This window comes from Aristolochia californica, unplaced genomic scaffold, assembly GCF_029961685.1.
Source record: "Aristolochia californica isolate CCGP_79_NKW_82.1479 unplaced genomic scaffold, dmAriCali1.0.hap1 SCAF_2, whole genome shotgun sequence".
In the NCBI taxonomy this organism is placed as follows: domain Eukaryota; kingdom Viridiplantae; phylum Streptophyta; class Magnoliopsida; order Piperales; family Aristolochiaceae; genus Aristolochia; species Aristolochia californica.
In genome coordinates, this window is record NW_027181881.1 from 48547922 (window position 1) to 48569386 (window position 21465).

At 38.2% G+C, this 21465-nt stretch overlaps 5 protein-coding genes across 5 annotated transcripts; 3 read left to right on the forward strand and 2 right to left on the reverse strand.

Moving 5' to 3' along the window:
- Window positions 1-413: 413 nt before the first annotated feature.
- Window positions 414-9481, forward strand: LOC137955225 (putative 1-phosphatidylinositol-3-phosphate 5-kinase FAB1D). The gene is made up of 12 exons (XM_068802089.1): window positions 414-541; window positions 2443-3162; window positions 3275-3419; window positions 3508-3852; window positions 4075-4935; window positions 5114-5448; window positions 5554-5680; window positions 5781-5948; window positions 6044-7061; window positions 7143-7525; window positions 8130-8396; window positions 8849-9481. The coding sequence occupies exons 1-12, from the start codon at window positions 414-416 to the stop codon at window positions 9170-9172; spliced, it is 4821 nt and encodes a 1606-aa protein (XP_068658190.1). The 3' UTR covers window positions 9173-9481.
- Window positions 9347-13137, forward strand: LOC137955226 (uncharacterized). The gene is made up of 7 exons (XM_068802090.1): window positions 9347-9363; window positions 9552-9631; window positions 10096-10298; window positions 10771-10923; window positions 11238-11472; window positions 12436-12658; window positions 12741-13137. The coding sequence occupies exons 1-7, from the start codon at window positions 9347-9349 to the stop codon at window positions 12877-12879; spliced, it is 1050 nt and encodes a 349-aa protein (XP_068658191.1). The 3' UTR covers window positions 12880-13137.
- LOC137955770 (nifU-like protein 2, chloroplastic) lies at window positions 13137-17672 on the reverse strand. The gene is made up of 4 exons (XM_068802888.1): window positions 17561-17672; window positions 17347-17449; window positions 14930-15240; window positions 13137-13447 (listed from the first exon to the last, which is right to left on the reverse strand). The coding sequence occupies exons 1-4, from the start codon at window positions 17657-17659 to the stop codon at window positions 13259-13261; spliced, it is 702 nt and encodes a 233-aa protein (XP_068658989.1). The 5' UTR covers window positions 17660-17672; the 3' UTR covers window positions 13137-13258.
- A 1267-nt stretch (window positions 17673-18939) lies between these two features.
- Window positions 18940-19779, reverse strand: LOC137957270 (WEB family protein At1g75720). The gene has a single exon (XM_068805024.1). It carries the CDS (start codon window positions 19771-19773, stop codon window positions 19093-19095), a length of 681 nt encoding a protein of 226 aa, XP_068661125.1. The 5' UTR covers window positions 19774-19779; the 3' UTR covers window positions 18940-19092.
- Window positions 19780-20731: 952 nt separating this feature from the next.
- On the forward strand, window positions 20732-21349 carry LOC137955228 (protein DMP6-like). The gene has a single exon (XM_068802091.1). The coding sequence runs from the start codon at window positions 20732-20734 to the stop codon at window positions 21347-21349; it is 618 nt and encodes a 205-aa protein (XP_068658192.1).
- The last annotated feature ends 116 nt before the right edge of the window (window positions 21350-21465 follow it).

Below are 21465 nucleotides of genomic sequence, written 5' to 3' on the forward strand. Positions count from 1 at the left end.
GGGCCCACCAGGGAAAGCAATAGATGAAGAAATTCTCATTTAAAATGCCACGGGCCCACACCAATCATGCGGCTGTGAGCACACATGTATGATCACGGATAGTTCCTTGTTCGTTTTGCACTCAACCTGCATTTAATTGGTTTTGATCGTCAAATCATAGGCTTGTGACTCATCAATCTGGTGCAATCCGCGGGTTTTTTGAATATGAAATCGACGGTCAGGATCATTACAGGCATGACTCATCTTTGAAGACGTTCCTCCTTGGCGGGGCCCGGGGAGTATCAACCATTTGTTTTACTAATTGACTTTTTTCCCGCTTCTTTTGTCACAATTTTTGTTCTCTTTTGTTTAATCAATCATGCTTTCGTTTGTTCTTTGATTTGAATGGGATTAGCGGCCAACATATTAAATCAATGAGACAGAGATGGGTCCCGGTGAGTATTGTGAGGATCTCCACGAACTGCGATCGTTTCAGACTTTCAGTAAATCCCAAGTCGCTGGAGTACAGTGGAGCGGAGAGACTCTTTACCAGATTAGGCTGGTAACAAGTCAAACGAGCGTAATATCTACGTTGCGTAGTGCTCTTTCCTACCTAACTCTCTCCAATAAGTGCAGCCATTGTTTTTCTCGATTTCTCTCTGCAAGTGACAAATTGAGACAGAGGAAACTCTATGTAATCTCTCTGCAAGTGACAAATTGAGACAAAGGAAACTCATGTAATCTTCTTCTTCTTTTTTCTTTCTTCTTGTTCGAAAACATACGAGCCATTGTCAATTATCAGAGGATAGCTTTTTTTCTCACCTTTGTACCTCTTTGCACCGGCGATTCTTCTGACTCATTAAACAGAATAGAATTATAGAATGATGAGGTCCGTTGTTGAGAGTTTCGGAATTTCTAGATGGGTCTTGTAGCATTACCATTATCGGTCAGGAACACGACAAAGCTTTGCTCCCTAGATTCCGGACGACTGTTTGGAATTGTTTTTCTACCGCTGTCGAAGCAGTAAAAGGTAGTGCCGTGTTTTTAAAATTATATCGAAATTCGTATCTCATACAGAAGTAGTGGGTCCCGTAGAGTATAAAATTATAATCAATACCTGCATGCATGAGATTTTTTTATTTATCTGTTTTCTGGCATGAAACTTTGAATGCAATCGGGTCCAACAATTGACGCTTTCTTCTTCCCCAGTTCTCCCTCTCTGTTTCCTCCAATCTGTTTTCCTTCCTTTTTTCGTTTTTTTTTTGTTTCCTTGTTTCGCTCTGGTTCTTATTCCTTTCTTTCTCGGATGAATTCCGATGGCGAGTTTGGATGACTTCGGCAAACGTGAATTTGCTTTATGGGTAAGATATGGAACGCTCTATCCGACTCCATAAGTTTGAGTTTCCTGCCGTCAAACTTGATGGATTACATGCTCCGTGTTTGTCTATTCGTTTTTGTGTTTTTATTATGGGAAGCTAAAGAAGATTGCTGAGTGGAAAATTTTTTATTGGGCGTGTTGGTTTTGCTGCAAGATAAGTGAACCTGTATGAAGTTTTCTCTATTTCTTTGGTTTTTATTCTTTGGGTGGATGTGCTTCGACCTTTGGCTCACATGGGATCTCAGAGTTTGGATTTCTTGCTTTTGGTATTGTTTTTTGAATTCAGAATTTGATCTTCGAGTCCCATTTTTTATAGATGCTCATCTAAAGCGTACTGAGTTCTAATTTTGCACTTGGGTTTTGTCTTTTGTATTTTTCTGTTCCATTTGGTGTTTTTTTTGGTTGATCGGAATTCTTGGACTTTGAGCCGCCCCGGGTGGTGGTATTGGATTTTGGGTTTGGAAATTTGAATATGGATTGTGGATTTTTTTAGCATTTCAGAGTTTAGAGGTATTGGAGTACCCTGTAAGGTTTCGCTCTTCTTTGTGGTTCCGTTTTGCTTTGATGTTTTTCTAGTTACTTTTTGGAAAACATTTGGTTTTTCTGTTTTTCTTTGTTTGTTTCTTTTGTTCCGTGCGGGCTTCTTTGTCATTTCATTCGTATTAAGCTATGATTGCTGTAACATTAGGTGTTTTTAACTGCTTTGGTTTGAGAATAATTTTGATTGGAATTACTCCTAGACTTTAAAAGCAAGATCATCAGTTGCATGGAGATTTTCGTTAGAGATATCTTTGGTGGTTGAAGATTTCTTCTAATAATTGAGGTTTTGAGTCTGCATTTTGAAATATTTGATTTGTGGTTTACAAAATTTCATTTCTATAGATTTGATTATATATTTCTAAACTTATATCTAGGAAAGAACTAGAAGTTTTTGAAGCTTTAAAAAGCTATCGCCTTTAAACAATCTCTTTTTGTCCTGTCAGGAGATTTTTCTGACTGATTTAAATTTGCAGAGCTGTAAACAGCTATCTGCCATTTAACAAGATTAAATTTCCTGAGATGATATTATGTCTTTGGCTTTATAGGGAGGAGCCTGAAGATGAAAGTGCAATGGATACTTGTAAACAAGATCACAATCCCTGTTTGAGTAACGTGGAAGCACAAGCACATGGGAGTTTGATGGAAAAAGTTGATGCTCTAGGGGTTCACCCTTCTGATGTAATACCTAACTCCATTTTGGTCAAAGTGGTGAATCATGAAAATAGTAATTGTGACAACAAAGGCATTTTTACTGACACATCAAAAGATGGAGTCATGATCAATGAAGGTCATTCTGAGGGAGAAAAGCATGTCATTAGCAGTTTCTTACAGCATGGAGCTGACCTTTCTCAGCCTTTTGATATTGAAACAAATGCCCAGATTTGGATTCCACCTGAAGCTGAAGATAAAGAAGATGATCTGGAGTCCTGTGTGGCTCATAATGATGATGACGATGAATATGGTGATGGCATTAAATGGGTTCCATCACGTTCCTTGAGTTGCTTCAGTGAAGAAAATCACAGGAATCACAGTTTCAAAGAGGAGCGGCAAAAGGTCATTGTGGAAGTAGTTACTGGGCAATTTCGTTCCACTGTAGGCCAGCTTCTTAATTCGATGGGTATTGGGGAGATTTGGAAGGATATAGTTGCTTCTTTATCATGGGAAGCTGCTAGACTTATAAAGCCCAATGCTAATGAGGGCATAAACTTGGATCCTGTGCACTATTTAAAAGTGAAATGCATTGCATCTGATTCTCGTGACCAAAGGTACCTTTATTCTATGTTGCTGCTGCTTCCTGAGACATTAACACTGTGAATGGTTTCATTACATTTCAAACAGGCTACAGGCTCTTAACTTTAGATCACTTGGGTCTTGCAGCCAAGTGGTCAAGGGGTTGGTTTTCAAGAAGAGCACTGCACACAAGCATATGATAACTATGTACAAAAATCCAAGATTGCTTTTGCTTAAAGGTATCCTGGAGCAACGTGCTAGTGGATTATCATCTTTTGATTCAATGGCAGAGGTAAGTGTATTTGGAATGTTCATTCTTCCTTGCCTCATGGGTGTTTTTATCGTCAATTTTTGCTTGATTTTTGTTTTTCTGTAACCAGGAGGATGATTATTTGAAGTCTATAACTGAGATGATTGAACTGTGCAACCCAAACGTTGTTCTAGTGGAGAAAACTGTTTCCCGTGACTTGCAGGAGGCTCTTCTAAAGAAAGGAATTACTTTAGTGTTTGATATGAAATTGGCGCGCCTGGAAAAGATTGCCCGTTGCACAGGCTCTCAAATTTTTTCTTCTCTCAGTAATCTGATGAATCCAAAGCTGAAACAGTGTGACTTTTTCCATGTTGATAAGTTTTTGGAGGAACATAATAGTTCTGGAGAAGGCGGGAAGAGGTCAACCAAAACTTTGATGTTCTTTGAGGGCTGTCCAAAACCTTTGGGTTGTACGGTAAGATGCGTTTCTTACTCTTTTACAGTGAAGTTTGACGATATCTTTGGTATGTTGGTAGCATTTGTGAAAGTTACCTCCTATTATCATATACCTTCTTTTTTACTAATTCACGCTTTAAAATTTTGTAATTTTCATTACTATTCTTGGTTGGGTGTAAACTAGAAAAGTGAGCTTTGATATTTGTGATATTCTAGAATTAATTTTTTTATTCTGTTGCAGATATTACTGAAGGGAGCTCACAGTGAAGAACTGAAGAAGGTCAAGAGTGTTGTGCAGCAAGCAGTCTTTGTTGCTTTTCATTCTATTCTAGAGACTTCATTCCTTGTAGATCAAAGGGCAGTAGTTTCTAATGATCACACTGGAGTAGCGAATGCTGCCTTGACAACTGCTCATAATTTGGGGGTCGTGCTTGAAGTTCCTAAAACTGCCATCACCTCATCGGATAACTTGGACATCTCCATTTCTGATGCATTTGTAGAAAATTCAGTTCCTGAAGGATTGTCCCAAAATGTTAATCTCAATACAGAAGAAATCCATCCTCTTGAAACTCACCAATTTGAGATGTCTCATGTGTCTTTGGGCCCATCAATTCTTTCTGGCTATTTGTTTTCATCTTTGTCAGCTTCTCTTCGAAGGGTGCTTGGAGATAGCTTCCCTCTCTTCCCCTCTTCTTACCAGTCGATCTCCTCGTACTTTGGGCTCAATGAAGATGATATAGACAGTGCAACTACAGGGGAAGGCCTTGCTTCTCCATCTCCCCAAAGAGATGATGGTGAAATAAAGGTGCAGATGGGAATCGATCACAAAAACCCACATGATAACGGAGCAGTTATGGAGCCCATTACATGCCCTGAAGTACTTCCTGGTAACTGTGAGATTTGTGTTGATCATCAGGATCCTGTGCCTCAAAAGGACGGCATGAAAACTGTATTAGGTCCCCAAAGCATCTTGATTTTGCGCTCTTCCCAATGTCTTACAAAGGGAGCAGTTTCAAAACAAAGCCGACTTTCTCGTATCAAGTACTATGGGCACTTTGACATGTCCCTTGGACGATTCTTGCATGACTTCATACTTAATCAGGTTTTTTCAAACTATCCAAATCCTAATTTATGTTTCTTTTACCTTTTATTTGTAATTCCTGTATCTACGTCAATAAAAGGAAATAACATTTCACACATTGGTGCTTTTGATATGAACATTTCTTGATTGCTTTAGTCTTTGTTATATTTTTTGATAAAAATATTTGTGTTTATGGTAGAAATACTTTTGTGCCACCTGTGGGGACCCACCTGATGCTCATACTCACTGCTACATTCACCTCAATGGAAAGCTGACAGTACATGTCAAGCAGCTTCCTCTAGAGCAGTGTTTACCTGGTGAAGCTGAGGGAAAAATCTGGATGTGGACCCGTTGCTTGAAGTGTGAGTGGAAAGATGGAGCCCCCATGCCGACAGGGAGGGTGGTGATGTCGACTACCTCTCATGGTCTCTCATTTGGAAAGCTTTTAGAGCTCAGCTTTTCAAACCACTGTGCTTCCAGTAGATTATCTAGTTGTGGGCATTCTCTACATAGAGACTGCCTCCATTTTTATGGGTATGGGGAGATTGAACTTTTGCCCTAGAGGAAAGCATGGATTATACCCTGATTTAGGCCTTCAGTCTATCACATGCTGCTGAAAATGTCTGTAACGATTTGTAGGTTGGGCTCCATAGTTGCCATGTTCGAGTACTCTCCTGTTGACCTTTATGTAGCATGCAATCCTCCGTCCATCCTGGAGTTTAATAATCCTAATGGACAAGAGTGGCTTTATGGAGAAGCGCAAGAGGTATGTCTTTCCACAGCATTATTGTTATATTGATTTTCTGGCTGCTGCATGGTAATTGTATAATTCTTCTCTATGCTATTTTTCTTCTTCTTTTTTTTAGGTGCTTGCAAAAGGGCACTTGTTGTTTGCAGAGGTAATGAACTCATTACAGAAGATTCAGTCCAGATTTTCTGGTTTGTCACTGAAGCAGCCTATGAATCTTGGAGGTTCAGTTAAAGGGTTCACTGAAATTGAAGATATGTTGAATCAAGAAAAATCTGATTTTGAGGTCAGTTTTGAAAAGTTAAGAGTCAGAATTTCGTTTTGCTCCAAGCATTTTCTCTTAGCTATTTTCTGTTTTTTTTTTTGTTGTTAAAAAAACAGGCATCTTTGGAAAAAGCTGTTCGTAGGAACGGACATCTGGGTCAGATTGTACACCAGATTCTTAATTTGAACCGCTTAAACTATGAACTTCTGCTTGAGTTGTATGTTTGGGATCGCCGTTTGCATCATCTTCTATCCTCATTGAGGTCTGTTGATGGTCAACATAAAGCACAGTTGAACTTGCAGAAGGAAGATATTTTTACCAGAAAGACTGAAGAAAATAATATTATGGAATATACTGGCAAAAGTTCTGATGATCTCAGTGATCATAATTCTGGAAATTCTGAAAAATTGGTCTCCCCTGCATCAATTGTTGTCTCTGATATGACAACAGACCCTGCATGTGGACAGGGTGAAGAAACATATCTGCAGACTGAAATTGCTGGTGAGAATGTTCATTCGTCAGATCCATTGGTTAATATGCTGATTAACCATGTTGAAGGTAATGGAGTTTCTACTAGACCTTCTGATCAAGGTAATCAGGATAATGTACTGGCAAGTCAAATGCAGGTGGAGTTGGCTGTGCTAGATGGTTCGAAGCTTCTGAGGCAAAGTGAGCCTGTGGCTGCATTGAATAATAGAAGTGGAGTAATAATTACTGACTCTACGTTAAGTGAAGTGTTTTGTGACCCTGTAGCTCAAAGTTCAGTTGCTTCTGAACTCCAGGATCCCGAAGGATGGGTATGGACCCCCTTTTCTGAAACCCGTAAAGTCTATAGAAAAGATCTCCGAAGGGGTTACTCTCAAAAGTTTGACTTCATCAATAGCTACAGCCCTGAGCACCTTGCTTCAGTTGATGAACTGATTACACAGGAAAGGTCTCGTTTGCACTTGCCTGTTGGCACTGATGATGATGTTGTTTCAGTCTATGAGGATGAGTTTACAAGCATAATTGCCTGTGCACTTGCATTATCACTAGATAAAGCCAATTCATTCAAGACATCTGCTGAAATAGAGGAAGTGAAAGGAGGAATGAATATGAAAATTGAAACACAATCCAGTTTGGCTTCTGATGTTGGTGAGGCTTCCCCATATTGGACATCGAGTGGGTCCTTCAATTTTGATGGAATTCATTTGGCGCAAAGTGTTTCTTTTCAAGAGTTGTCTGGGTTTGATTCGTTTTCTCCTACAGACCCACTACATCCGGAAATATCCTTGGGGGGTGGGAAATTGCCTGGGAAGGGTAAATATTCTGTCATTTGTGTGCATGCAAAACAATTCTTTGCTCTTCGAAGAAGATGTTGTCCATCTGAACTTGATTACATTTCTTCACTTAGCCGATGCAAGAAATGGGATGCTCAAGGTGGAAAAAGTAAAGTGTTCTTTGCAAAGACACTAGATGATCGGTTTATTGTCAAGCAAGTGAAAAAAACAGAACTTGATTCATTTCTAAAGTTTGCTCCTGAGTATTTCAAGCACATTTCTGAATCGTTGAGTACTGGAAGCCAATCGTGCCTCGCAAAAATTCTTGGAATCTATCAGGTGAACTTTCTCTGCCTTGTGTATTTTACTGCTTTCAATATCATTGAACAACTCTATGCTCGAACATGTATGCAGAGGCTGTTTGCAGCTCTTTTTTTCCTTTTATTGCTAAAGTTAGGAATTCTTGGAAAGATGAAAACATAATAGTGTGTATTTTATTGCTTTCAATATTTTTGAACAACTCAATGCTTGCAAGTATATGCAGAGGCCGTTAGCTATTTTCCTTTTACTGCTAATACTAGGAATACTTGGAGAGCTGCAAACATAATTGTGTGTATTTTACTGCTTTGAATATTGTTGAACTATCAAGGCTTGGAAATGTATGCAGAACCTGTTGGCATCTCCTTTTTCTTTCCTTTTATTGTTAATACTAGGAATTCTTGGAAAGCAGAAAAAAAAATAGTGTTTTAAGGTATTAGAAGTTATATCTAGAAGTAGTAAAGAAAACAGTTTGTGTTCCTTTATCATCTTTCTTATGTCTTGGTTTTCATTTTGCATCCAAACTTTGCTTGTGACGTTGTATGGTGTCTTATGCATCTTCTTATGGCAAAACCCTATCAGGAAAAGTACATATAACAGATCAAATGTTAATTTTCTATTGCAGGTTATTATCCAACAAGATAAGAATGGGAAAGAACTAAAGATGGATCTGATGGTGATGGAGAATCTTCTCTTTGGTCGAAATGTTTCACGTTTATATGACCTTAAAGGAGCTCTTCATTCTCGATATGTCACAGATGCAAATGGTCCTGGCAAAGTTCTTTTGGATCAGAATTTTGTTGAGGATATGCTAATCTCCCCAATCCATATCAGTGGGAAAACTAAGCATATTTTGGAGCGGGCTATTTGGAATGACACATGTTTCCTCACTGTGAGTTGAAAGTTAATCTCATTACTGTACAAAAGAAACAGTACTAAACTCTTTATGAGAAATGTTTCAAGGAGGCAGATTGTTTGGATACATCTTTATTGTTCATACCTTCAAAATTAGGAAGCCGTCTCCTTCAAAGAGGGCAAAAGTTATTCTTTCGCGGAGCTTAGGTTTATAGCTCTTTGGAATAGGCATTTTTTGCCTCTTCGATGGAGCGGTTTCTCATAAAAGGAGGTGGAGCTAAACCTTGCTTTTGGCTCAGAAACCTCCTTTAAGATGCAGCTAAGTCTCCTTGGTTCCTAGAGGCTCAAGGATTGATCAGGATGTGACTCCTTGAGAAGCTTCTTCTGTTATTTATTTCTGTCTAGTGCTCAGATTTTGCTGCCAGTAGATATCTTTATGGCATTCTAATCTCTATGATCTGATTATTTGTTTCTGTCTTGTTACTCCAGTCTATTAATGTCATGGACTATTCTTTGCTTGTGGGAGTGGACCAACAAAAGCGAGAAATTGTTTTTGGGATTATTGATTATCTGAGGCAATATACATGGGATAAACATCTGGAAAATTGGGTCAAATCTTCATTAGTTGTACCCAAAAATGCCTTACCTACAGTTATTTCGCCTAAAGAGTACAAGAAAAGATTCAGGAAGTTTATGTCTACATACTTCTTGATACTCCCTGATTTGTACCCTGACAGTCTTTCAGAATTGTGCGAGAATGGTAAGGACTCTTCTCCATCAAATGATGCTGAGCAGATGGAGAGTTCCACATGATTTTTTTGCATCATCTAGATCTTCGTTAATTTCCAGTTATGTTACATGTTTTTAATTTTAATTTTTTAAAAAAACAAAATTGGGTCAGTCCCTTGACGATTGTACATAAAGAGTCATTTGATGTTCCCTCTTCCCCATTTTTTTTCCGATTTTTGTGCAAGTCACTGGGTTCAAATGTCATATAGAGAAGTGTATGAAATAATGAGTAGTTCATTATTATTTGTAATGCTTAGCAGCTTCTAGAATTGATGTAAGAGGATGATGTATAAGATTAAAATATCTGCTCTATTGGAAGCAATTACTGTCTCACATTGGCCCTTAAAACTTCTTTTTTCTTCTGAAAACATCAGATAGGGATTTTTTCATGTGGAGTTTGAAGAAACGGCAAAGACATCTACAAGCTCTGCATTAGGTCATCAACGTTGGAGTCGATATCAGTCCAAGTCTGCATTGAAGCAGGTGTTGCAACAAAAAAATTTAACCATAATTATGTCTTAATGCGCACAGGTTTGCAGTTCCTATGCGAATTCGACGATAATCATGCGAGTAACAAATGAATTTCCAATGCGAATTCTTCGTTGTAAAAACCAAATAGGTTTTGTTAAGGATGTGCTTGCAGCGAATCATTTGATAAGGTGCAATTGGTCGGTAAGCATGATTATTTGAAATTTTGAGTTTTGTCCCATGTTTGAGGAATAAATAAAAGTCGGTGACCTTATTTAGAATGATAAGCAATTTTGCCTCGTGGGGCTCAAGTCGCGAAGACGCATGTTGCCTCCCTAGCTAATATCTAAGTTTCGCTGTGTTCACGGTCATGGCGACTCTTCATTCCACTGTTTCTCCTATCACCACTCTGATTGCGCCTTTCACCTCCTGCCACAGGCTTAGGAATAGTCACCTTGTGCTATCTTCCCCTTCTGCAGGTGGTTTTGGTTATGTTGCACATCAACGGTGCGACGACACCATCTTTAAAGAAGTTGACGGAAAAGATAGAAGAAAAAAAAGGGTCTTCTTTCTGGATGTGAATCCGCTGTGTTACAAAGGAAGTACACCTAGTTTGCACTCTTTTGCAGACTGGCTGTTCCTCTTCTTCTCCCAGGTCTCCCTTACTGACCCCGTCATCGCTGTAAGTGTCGTCCTTCTCTCTTTTTTTGTTTTTTTTACCTGTGCTTCTCTGAAATCAACGTTGTATTGTCATTAGTTATCTGGGCAGAATTACTTTCCGCTGAATCTGTTGTTAATTTGAAGTGCTCCATGTCCACCCATCCACATGGGGTCTTCACGTTTTGGAATCTTAGTCCTGGAAATCACTTTTGAATTGGTGGATAATAGAACATTCAATTGGAGGCTGTCGATAAATGGTTTAGAATATATTGAGCTAAAGTCCTATTTCAATCATGGGGTCTTCACAGTTATAAGCAGCTTCAAGTTTGAACTTCACGGCTCCTAGAATGGTAGCAAATCTACTCCCATACAGAGAAGTATTTGAAATCACAAATGAAAATTAAACCATAATTAATTTTCTGTATACTTTTTCTTTGAGTTTCTGCCCAAAAATTATTTGCAAATTTTTTTCTTTCTTATATATTGGCTACCAGGTTCTTGATGGAGAAGGGGGGAATGACTACCGAAGGCAATTATTACCTTCATATAAAGCACATAGGAGGAAATTCACGAGACAGTTTTATTCACCCCAAAGATGCAAAACTCTTCCAACCATCAGTGATGTCCTCCGCAAATGCAATGTGCCAGTAGGTTCACAGTTCGTAGCCTTTTTCCAGCTATTGATGCCTGAGTATTCTCCAACCGTTCTGGAGTCTTTCAGACTTATATTTTTGAAGTTTCCGAAAGAAAAAAAAAAGTGATTGTGAATATCTCGTCCGTGTTAATGCACCCTTTTGCTATCTCAAGCGAATGATCCTAAAAGTTTTATCTGGGAAATATATGTGATGGCAAAAGTTGATAAAGTGACCATGGGCATGAGGTGTTGAATTGATTCTGTGCTACAATTTGCAGGATCTCTAATCTTCCACCAGTATGATATTGAAACTATTGAGCAATGCAGGTGGTAAAAGTTCAGGGTTTTGAAGCAGATGATGTAGTAGCTACACTTGTTGACCAAGTTATAGAGAAGGGATTTCGAGTTGTTATTGGGTCACCTGACAAAGACTTCAAGCAGTTGATATCAGAAAATGTGCAGATTGTGATGCCCATGCCAGAATTTGGGCGTTGGTCATTTTACACATTGAAACATTACATGGCTCAGTACAACTGTGATCCAAGCTGCGATTTGAGTCTTCGTGAGTATAGTGTGGCTCAATATTTTAAATTAAGTCATGGATATGATTGACTGGCACTAAAGTTCTCTTTGTTATGTGGAATTTCCGACTGGTGTTTTATGGAGTCACATTAGAATCTAGAAATATGCGCCCTTATCTTCTCATATTAAAAATGAGAAACTAGTGTTAAGTTGCTCCACTATGTGGCCTGAGGTGTGTCCTGAACATTCCAAACTTCATTTGCTGAAGCACTAAGCTCATAACAATTCTTAATAGCAGATGAGGCTTCTAATAGCACTGGCAGTACTGAAAATTTATGTATTTGGAGAACCCCTTAATATCCTCATCATTGTTATTGCCATCATCAGAGCTGTCTGAAATGTGCTGGTTTCCCAGCTATAGAATTAGAAACCCTTCTTTAGTCTGCTCTATCACTTGATAAAGACAAGCCAACACTTCAATGTTTTACTGTTTTTCTCTTGGAATATTGAGACTTTGACTATGATACGATGAAACACGCAAGCAGTAGAACCTTTGGCTACAATGCTTTGTTCTTTGATTTCATCAAGTTATCCACATGTGCACTTCGTTTCTGGGATACACTTTACTTCTTTCCTTCTCCAAATCGGAGGCCATATGCATATTAGAATCCTCATGATTTTCTTGCCATGTTTGGGAAATTCGTGTTTATATTGTCTACCCTTTTCTTGATGAATTTCAGTTTGCCTACGCATTGTAAAAAATACATCTTGAAGGAAACATCTTACCAAATCCGTACCATTTTGGAAATATGTTATTAAATATTTATCACATGAATCATTTGTATGAGTTGGTGTTTAGTATATTTCAGCATGTAATCACTCCATTTACATACCTTCAAAGAGTTACAGAGTGCTGCTCCATTAACAAATGCTGCTGCATCAAATTTAGTCAAGGCATGGCTTTTTCACTTACATTAGGAAAAACTAATGCCACTATCAACAGGTTGCATTATGGGTGATGATGTTGATGGCGTTCCTGGAATCCAACATTTGGCCCCTGGTTTTGGCCGAAAGACTGCTCTCAAGCTCATAAAGAAACATGGCTCACTGGAGAAGTTGCTAAATGCAGCTGCTGTTAGAACTGTAGCCAAACCTTATGCACAAGATGCTTTGATAAAGCATGCAGATTTTCTACGGAAAAACTATCAAGTTCTTTGTCTAAAAAGGTATATTGAATACACTTGTTCTTTTTTCACAATTAGATTTGGTGTGTACTTCTGACGCCTTTTTCATTTAAAATTCTTTCAGAAATGTCGAAGTTCATCTTAGGGAGGAGTGGTTGAGTGATAGAAACAGGAAAAATGATGCAGCTGTTCTATCCAGCTTTGTCAAAATGTTGAGAGACTCACAGAAGCGCAATGAGATGAGAGCCTCTTTTTCGTGTTGAAATTTGTTCTTCCAATAACACACTGGAAGAATATTTGGACTGATCACTTGTTACTGCTGCTTCAATTTTGTATCATAGCTTTTCAGTGAAAATAGGTTGAGCCATTAATGATTCCGGTAGTTACTCAAAACTGATTTTGATTCGAAGTTGCAACTTTTCTGTATTCTCTTATTGGCAATGCAAGTGTTAAGAGTCTCTAAATGTCGGGCATTCATGTGCCATTGTACACATTCAAACCATTCTAGGATTACAAACAAATTGATCATTGTGAAGATATACAACATTTTATTGCTGACCACTATATATGAACTATACAGGATCCTTAACCACCTGCCATGTAGCAATTCCATCTTTAAACAAAATTCTAATTTGTTGCATCTTATAGGATCTGAACTGCATGTATCTCTGGAATCTTCTCCCGGAGCTTCTGTGTAACAGCCACTCGAACAGTCATGACACCGGCTGCCGGCCCGGTCAGCCGAATTTTAACTATTGGTTGTTCAATTTTGACGAGTTCAACCTCTCCACCAGCAGGTCCCACTAGATATGGCCTTATTTCTTCCAGCACCTAAAAACATGAAACAAGAAGGTATAACTGAGATGGCCCTGTCTGCCAAACATTTGGTGTTACAACAGACATTCACTAAACCTGCTAACCAGTTGAAATGATAACAAGATATGTTTATCAAAGAGAGGACCTTGTACAGGGAAAAGTTCACAACAAATTCCTTACAAACTTCAACAATCGTTCCAGTTTTTTTTCCGTATTCATAAGATTTGCTTGACCCAAGACTATGGATGAAATTTATGCAATAATTAAGATGGAAAGTGGGTGAATATTCAAGCCAAGCTAGAACAAAAATAGAAGGGAACAAAAAAATTATGAAATATTTCATCTTTACTAGAACTGGTATCTAAATCTCCATCATCATCATCTTCAATGGGTGTTACTAAGGCACCATTCCGCTTCATAAAGCATGGGTAGTTTTAACAAGTATATAGTCAAATATTGACCTATGAACAAGCTGATATACAATTCTTTAAAGTGGGACTTAGGCCATTTAAAAAAGAAATAATCAATGAAAAACTAAGTATATTCTATTTTCTGTTACCTATACAGAATCATTAAAATTATGAATCATTCAAATTTTCAGCTAATTTCCAAGAACAAAGGCATCCGACCTCAAGTAACAATGGTTTACATCTTAAATGCCCAGAGAATGACATTGCACCATGTGCCGGGGACCCAGATAAGTTCACTAGATTCCTCCCGGCTTAAGCCTCTTTTTTTCTTCTCTTTGTGAGGAGAAGAAATGTAGAACAGTTACTAACATGGGCAGAATGTACAGGAGCTTAAAGACAATGAATGAGATGATGAATTTAGAGGATGTTAGGAAGGAAAAGAAAACCTAGGACTGTAAATTATCATGATTACAAGGAAATCAATGCAAGAGTTTGTTTTTATATCCCATTGAATTTCTCGAGTGTAACACTTGCCCCAATAACTTGAAAAAACATATAAGTTCCCCCGTTTATAAACACAAAAAGAGAGAAGAATAACATACCCTAAGAACATTACTTGATACACTTAAATTTTTATTTAATTTCTAATCAAAATGAGCACTAGCATCACTAACGGCAGCATAAGGAACTAAGTTGGAACCTCATTAATTATCAAGGATGTAATATATTCTCCAAGTGGATCCCTGAATTGAAGAATTCAGGAAAAGGGAACTAAAACTGGAGAAATTTAACGAACCCAGTCTTATAAATTATTACCACTGGTTTCAGTAAAGATTGGCAAAATGATTAAAGGTATGCTGTGAGAAAAACAGCCCTTCCAAATAATTTGGTATACTAGCCCATTAACTTGACAGAGAGGAGGTTCATCTAAGGCAACTGCATCTCCAGCATTTCAACTTTCTGCTGTAAAAAACTAAAGTTGGTCCCCTGGAAACTATGTATGAAACTCTAACGCATAGAAACCATAATGAAATGCATTAATTATGAAACTCTCACATAGCAATTACTTCAAATGCAGTATCATTACCTTTTCAATATTTTCTTCATTAAGTTCAAGACCAGTTTCTTCATCAGGAATTGGTACAACTGCCACAATTTCAGGGATTTTCTCCATTAGTCGGTGCTCAATACCCATCTTCATAGTCATAACAGAACTTGGACATGACCCACAAGCCCCTTGAAGTTTTAATTTGACAACATTTCCATCAATCTCATGCAATGCCACGTTTCCCCCATCTGCTATGAGATAAGGGCGTACCTCATCTAATACACTCTCAACATTTTCAGCAGTCAATGGTAGTTCTACTACTGGATCAGGTGTAGCAACAGCTTTAACAACTATAGCAAAACAGAAAGAGAAAAAACAGTTAGAATTCTACACCAGTTTTCAGGGTGGGCATGCTATGGGGATTATATCAAGAAAAAAAAATCACTTTATCTACTTTATAACATGAAAAAGTGAGGAGTTTCTTATGCTAAAAGATGACAAACAAATATGCTAAAGTTACCTCTACACTACATCCAACTAAGTACCAACTACTTCTATTTCTAGTTGAATGTCACCAGGTTGTTTGTCTACAAAGCAAACACAATTACACTTTGTCATAGTTCTACTTCGAACCATTGCACCAATTGAACATGCTATTTGGGGTGAGTGCTCTACATGTTCCTATTCAGGTGCCTCTGATTATTTTAATTTTTTTTTCTTTGAAGTATTGCAATGCTTCTCATTAAGAATGGAGTAAAATGTACAACCTATGGTAACAATCCCCAACCATTTTTCACAAAAATAAGAAACGTTCCAATAGCAAGATGCTGGTGAAGGCTTCCACCTTAGCTAGGCAATAAAGATACAATTATGTCCTATGAACATGACTCCATTCAATACTCCATGAAGACGATGATGCAGTTTAATTTATTTATTTTTATTTTTTTTTTACATTGTTTCATCAAGTATATAGCTTTCCAGCTTGTCTTGCCATCCCCTTCAATTATTACTGTTTCTGAGGACTATTATGGAGGATTTGTCAAGATGTACATGGATATATGTAATGCATTAATCTAAATATTGTTTCATTCCCAAATAATTTTTTCACTACTGACCACTCAAATCCATTGTCAGATCAAGCGACTCCATACTGGCAATGAAACTGATTTGATTTCCCAGAAAATACCTTCCCGCTTTCATGAAAATAGGGTCATCAAGCAATACATCCATGTTGCCATTCCACAGCAAAATCACATTGCTCACCACAAACATTGCTCATGCCTCAAGTATTCAAACTGATATCCTCTTTGTTTTTAGGGTGAATGACAGTCACAGCAGCATATCTCATAAATTGTATGACAACTCCCTCGCTTTCAAATAGAACACCATAATATTCTTATAAACAATAAGCATTCTTATTCACATTTTATAGTGATTGGATATCTTTTGTGATGCTTCAACTCTTTCATATAACCACTCAAATTTGTTGGTTATGCCAGTGAGAGAATTTGTTTGATGTATCTTCTAGACAAGTCTACACCACTAAAGATATTCTTTTTCATGAGCATATTTTTCCTCAAATTCAATTCATTTATTCCACCATAGCTCATACTTTTCACCTTTGACAGTGCCTATGTTGCAACCTATACTCCATGTCCAGATAATATGCCTCCAGAAAATCAAGCCCTTGAATGTCCATCGTCTATACAAGATGATAATCAGTCACTTGCATCACTTACCTTACCATTACCACCAAATTCGTCCTCAGCACCATCACCAACACTACCCAAATTGTAACAAGCCACTCCACTACAACCAGTGCTCCCTTTCAAACTAAGCATGGTCCTCATAAAAAAGATACCAATGCATTCATCATATTATTAGGCAAAGGATCACTTTCATCGTATGATCTAGCAAATGGAAGTTCATGGTAATCACTCTTTAACTTAGGGGGAGTATTAAGGTAAATTTTTTGGTATAGATATCCCTTCTATCAAGTTTTTGAAGTTGTAATGTATATTTTTTCTATTTTTTGCTTCTCTGTATCTGTTTACAGAAGAATGAGGAGATCCGTAAGAAATTTCAAAAAAAAAAAATCAGATAAACCAAAAAAAAAAAAAAAAGACTGGAATAAGAGATATTGGCCAAAAACTAAAATCTAAATTCGTATTCACCAAATGACTAACTTAATTCTGTCATTTTTCAGCCAACAAAAAAGCCGTAACTACAATTTACCCATCAAAATCTCAGATCACCCAGCCGAGTTCAATTCTAGAGTCCCAGTTTCCAATTACACCAAAGGAGAATATAAAGTTCATTGAAAATTAAAGACCCAAAATAAATTAGTAGTTCTTAATTAAACATCTACCCACCAACAACAGAAAAAATCAGCGGCGAACGTTATTACAATAAGACATACCCAGAGAAAAAAAAAGAAAAAAAAAATATAAACTCACAGCGACGGCGTGCTCCTGAAACTGTGCGGACACGACATGAACGTCGAATAGGAAACAAACACCCATCTCTTGTAAATGAAACAAGCGCTTTACCGAAATTTGTCTAACATTTGAGGGATTAAAAAAAAAAAAAAGGAAAAAGGGTAGCAGAGTTAGCAAGGAGAACAAATAACTATGTATGGAGGAATCAGCAAGCTAAGAGAAAGAAATATACCTTGAAGGGAGACGAAAGAAGAGTTAAAGAGCTGGAACAAGAGTGTTCTAAAGCTTGGTGCGATATGCAACAGGAGGTGTTGATGACAGCCGCTTGCATGTCTGCGCCTCGAGATTTCTAGAAACGAAAACTAAGCTATGAAAGGAAAGAGTGTTTATTTATTATGTGGGGGAGTTCGGTCATCCCTTTCAGGTTTGTTTTTACTGTGTCATGCAGCGGGGGCGGCGTTATGTTGAATGGTTTTTATTTTTATTTTCATTTATTTCTTTCTGTACAATGGTTGAATGAAGGGAAAATTTGGTGTTTCGATTTTAAGTAATTATTATTCATGTTGGCTCTTGATAAGATCGATTAAGCCTCTTTTGTCTATATTGGGAGCAACCATTAAAAAATAAATAAATAAGATAATTTTAATTGGTTATGTGATCAAGAAGAGTTATTAAAGTTTTATTGCCATTTGATCTTCATTAAGCTAGCCCTCCTCATTCGACTTCACCTACCATCTTCGAGTCTTCGAGCTCGGTTCGCCAAGTTTGACGTAACAGTAACTTCAGTTCATAGAAGCTTTCGCGAAACCGGACTAAGAACTTCAAAAAGACCCCGGAAAGACTAGAAGAATTCACAGTAGTTTTACTTTTCGTTAGATAAGTGCAAATTCATGATCAGTGGATTTCACTATCAGTGATGATGGTTGAATGTCCAAATCACACAAAGGCTCGAGATCAAAGGTTCTGAAGACCTCTGTCAATGGATGCTTGCTTTTCATTCCAACTTTATTTTTTAGTGCCTTTCCTACGTCTTATTCGACTAAAAGATCGAGATTGTATAAATGAGATTCTGTCATATGTATGATTTAGATGCATATCTTTAACCAATGATACTTGTATCTTATTGAAGTATTTAATCTGATATAGAGTGGGTGGATTAGGATCTGGAACGGGCTTCAATTTATGGAACTCCTGCATTGGAGACTATTAAGTTGTAGAGTTTAATCAATGTTTTACGTTTAATCAGTATAGGGATTGGCCTTCGCGTAGGGATTGGAAACTTCCCTTCCGGGGGTATGGGGGCCAGATCATGATATATTGATTGTTGTTTCATTAAGTGTTTTATCATCATAAAAAAATAACTTTGAATTGTAACCCCTGATAGGTCACAAAAAGACACTTATAAGTGTGTGCGATTTCTCTTTTAAATTTTTTATCTTCATAGTAGATTACTACTGTGGCGAAAGACAAAAATCTTGTTGTGTTTTTTTTTCCTTGTTTGTTTTTTCTTTCTTGTCTTATTATTATTATTATTATTCTTATTAGTTTGGAATTACGAAATCATACACATACATTGAAGATACTTAATGAATGATATACACTTATTAGCAAAACAAAAAAAAACAAAAAAGTTTTGAACAGCCACAGCACACAAAAAAACAATTCTTCGTGTCAGTTAGCTCTGCCGAAGAATCCAACAGCTTTCAGCTTGTATTATTTCCATAAATTTCCACTTGTTCGTAGAAGAAAACAAGCTGTATTAACTTAAATATGGTGGGGAATAGTATACAGAGGATTGAAATGATTATCGGGGCTTTTCTTCCTCAGAAAAATGTTCCATATAAGAGGAACAATGGGTTTCTTCTTCGTTGTCTTCTTACTCCGCGTGGGGGTCCCAAAGAAGCCTTCATTTTCACCCAGACTCAGTATTTCAGCTAAACACTGAGACTGCTTCAAGCTCATTCCTGGCTTCACCTTTGTTTCTTCTTCCACGATTTCTTGCTTCCCACCAAGTGCCAGAGCACTTCTAGTCACAGCTTTGGCTGCCTCTGCTGCCTCCGCTTTTGCCAGCTTAGACATACTCATATGAACCTCTGCATTTAGTGAAGCCACAGCTATCTCAGTCTCTGACTCCCTCTCCTTCAGCAGTTTCAGCTCTCGCCTTGTCTCCTCCAAGTCGGCTTCCAGTTTCTTGATCGAATCCATCACTGCAGACTCATCTTCCTCTCGCTTGATTGGTGGCAACGAAGCAAAAGAAGAAGCCGAAGAAGAGGAGTTCCACGATCTTCTTTCTTGGATTACAACGTTCTGCTGTTTGTGGGCGTGGAATTCACCGGCTAGAATCCGTTCCCCCAATACTGCAACAGCCTCTTTGACTGATCGGAACGGCCGAGACGTGTCGACCTCCGACCTGCTGGACTGAAGAGGAGATGGACGATCTTCCATTGGAAATTTGAGATTGTGGGTGGGTGATGGAGATGAGAAGTGAAACATATAAGAAGGTGGAGGGAGATGTTTGATGATGAAGTTTGATTTCTTTGCCTATACTTTAAAGGTATGCTGGTGCTGAACTGGTCTTGTTTGAAGAAGAAGGAATCGGTTATAGGATTGATGTCCAAGTTTGCCAGATAAATGACCTTTCACCTAAGAAATTGACAGCATACATGACAATGACGAAACTACAGAACTTCATTTGGATAATTCTTCCCAACATGAAATTAGGAGGCAGGGAACTCATTACAAGTTTCATCTCTTCTGGGTTTCCTGTTTGTTACAGGTTCATCAATCAAAAAGTTCAGAACATGATCCCAGCAGAAGTTTCACAGTACTGAGAAGAATCTAAGACGGGGAACTACTGTAGGTCATTTTCCCTTGAGAGAGAAGATTTTGGATTCAAACTTTGATCATTTACATATCCAGATGGTAATGTGATTAGTAAATGGAGGAACTCAAAAAACCAAAAAATAAATCATCATATAACTGAAATCAGCTCTATGCTAACGATTTTCTGAATAAGACGGCTAATGATAATTGATAAGACTGCTGACAGGGTAACAGCAGACATTCCTTGTGTTGAAATTCCCTTTGGCCGTCATATTGGTGGCTGCCATTGCCGAACCGGCTCAGCTGTTACACTTTTACTCTCCTCAGGCTTTGCTTCTATGAAAAAAAATCTTGAAAATTGAAGAAATCGCAGCAGGGCACCAAAGAATCCCCGAGTTCTGAAACCATAAAAGCATATGCCGCAAGTCACCACCAGACACCATGCGGAAAGGAACTTAAAGGGAATTCCCTCACCCTCACACTTGGTCTTGGAATCCCCTACAATCCGCTACTCTGGATTGGTATATTAACGATTATCAACACCAATGACCAACCTCTTCTCAACGAGATTAAGTTTCCAATGGCCGGCGAGACCCGCAAAGTTTTGCTTCCCAACTACATCGACGACGATGGTGATGTTGACTCCGAGAGAGATGAATCTCGCCTCCTATTCATGATCAATACAATCCTCAGCGGGACTGCAAGGCTCAATGTTCTTTTACCCACCGTAACGATTCTGGTCTTCACAATCTTTGCACCAATCTTAACAAATGATGGAAAATGCGACACACTGAACCGATGGCTGATGGCCTTCTTCATCGTCATTTGTGGTGCCTCTTGCCTGTTCCTCACCCTAACTGACAGTTTTCGCACTTCTTCAGGAAGACTGTATTACGGAGTTGCAACGCTTAATGGTATCTGGACCTTCAACGGAGGTCGAAAGAGGCCGCAAGATCCGAACAGGTACAGAATTAGGTGGTCTGATCTCTTCCATACATCTCTTTCACTGGTTGCCTTTTCGACATTCGCAGCATCGCATTACGACGTAGTGTTATGTTACTACCCAAACATACCAAGAAAGGTGGTTAACACTGTGCCTCTGATGGTTGGATTTGTTATAAGCGTCCTGTTCGTAGTGTTTCCTTCCAAGAGAAGAGGAATTGGTTATCCTTTCTTGCTTAAAAGGGACTCCTTTTAGCTTCCGTTTGTAGCAATTATTTGCTTGATTAAAAGGACAAGAAAAAGCAGCGATGAAATTGGGAGGATCCACGTTATCTGAAATGCAAACCTAACTGTTGAATCTCGTTATCCAAG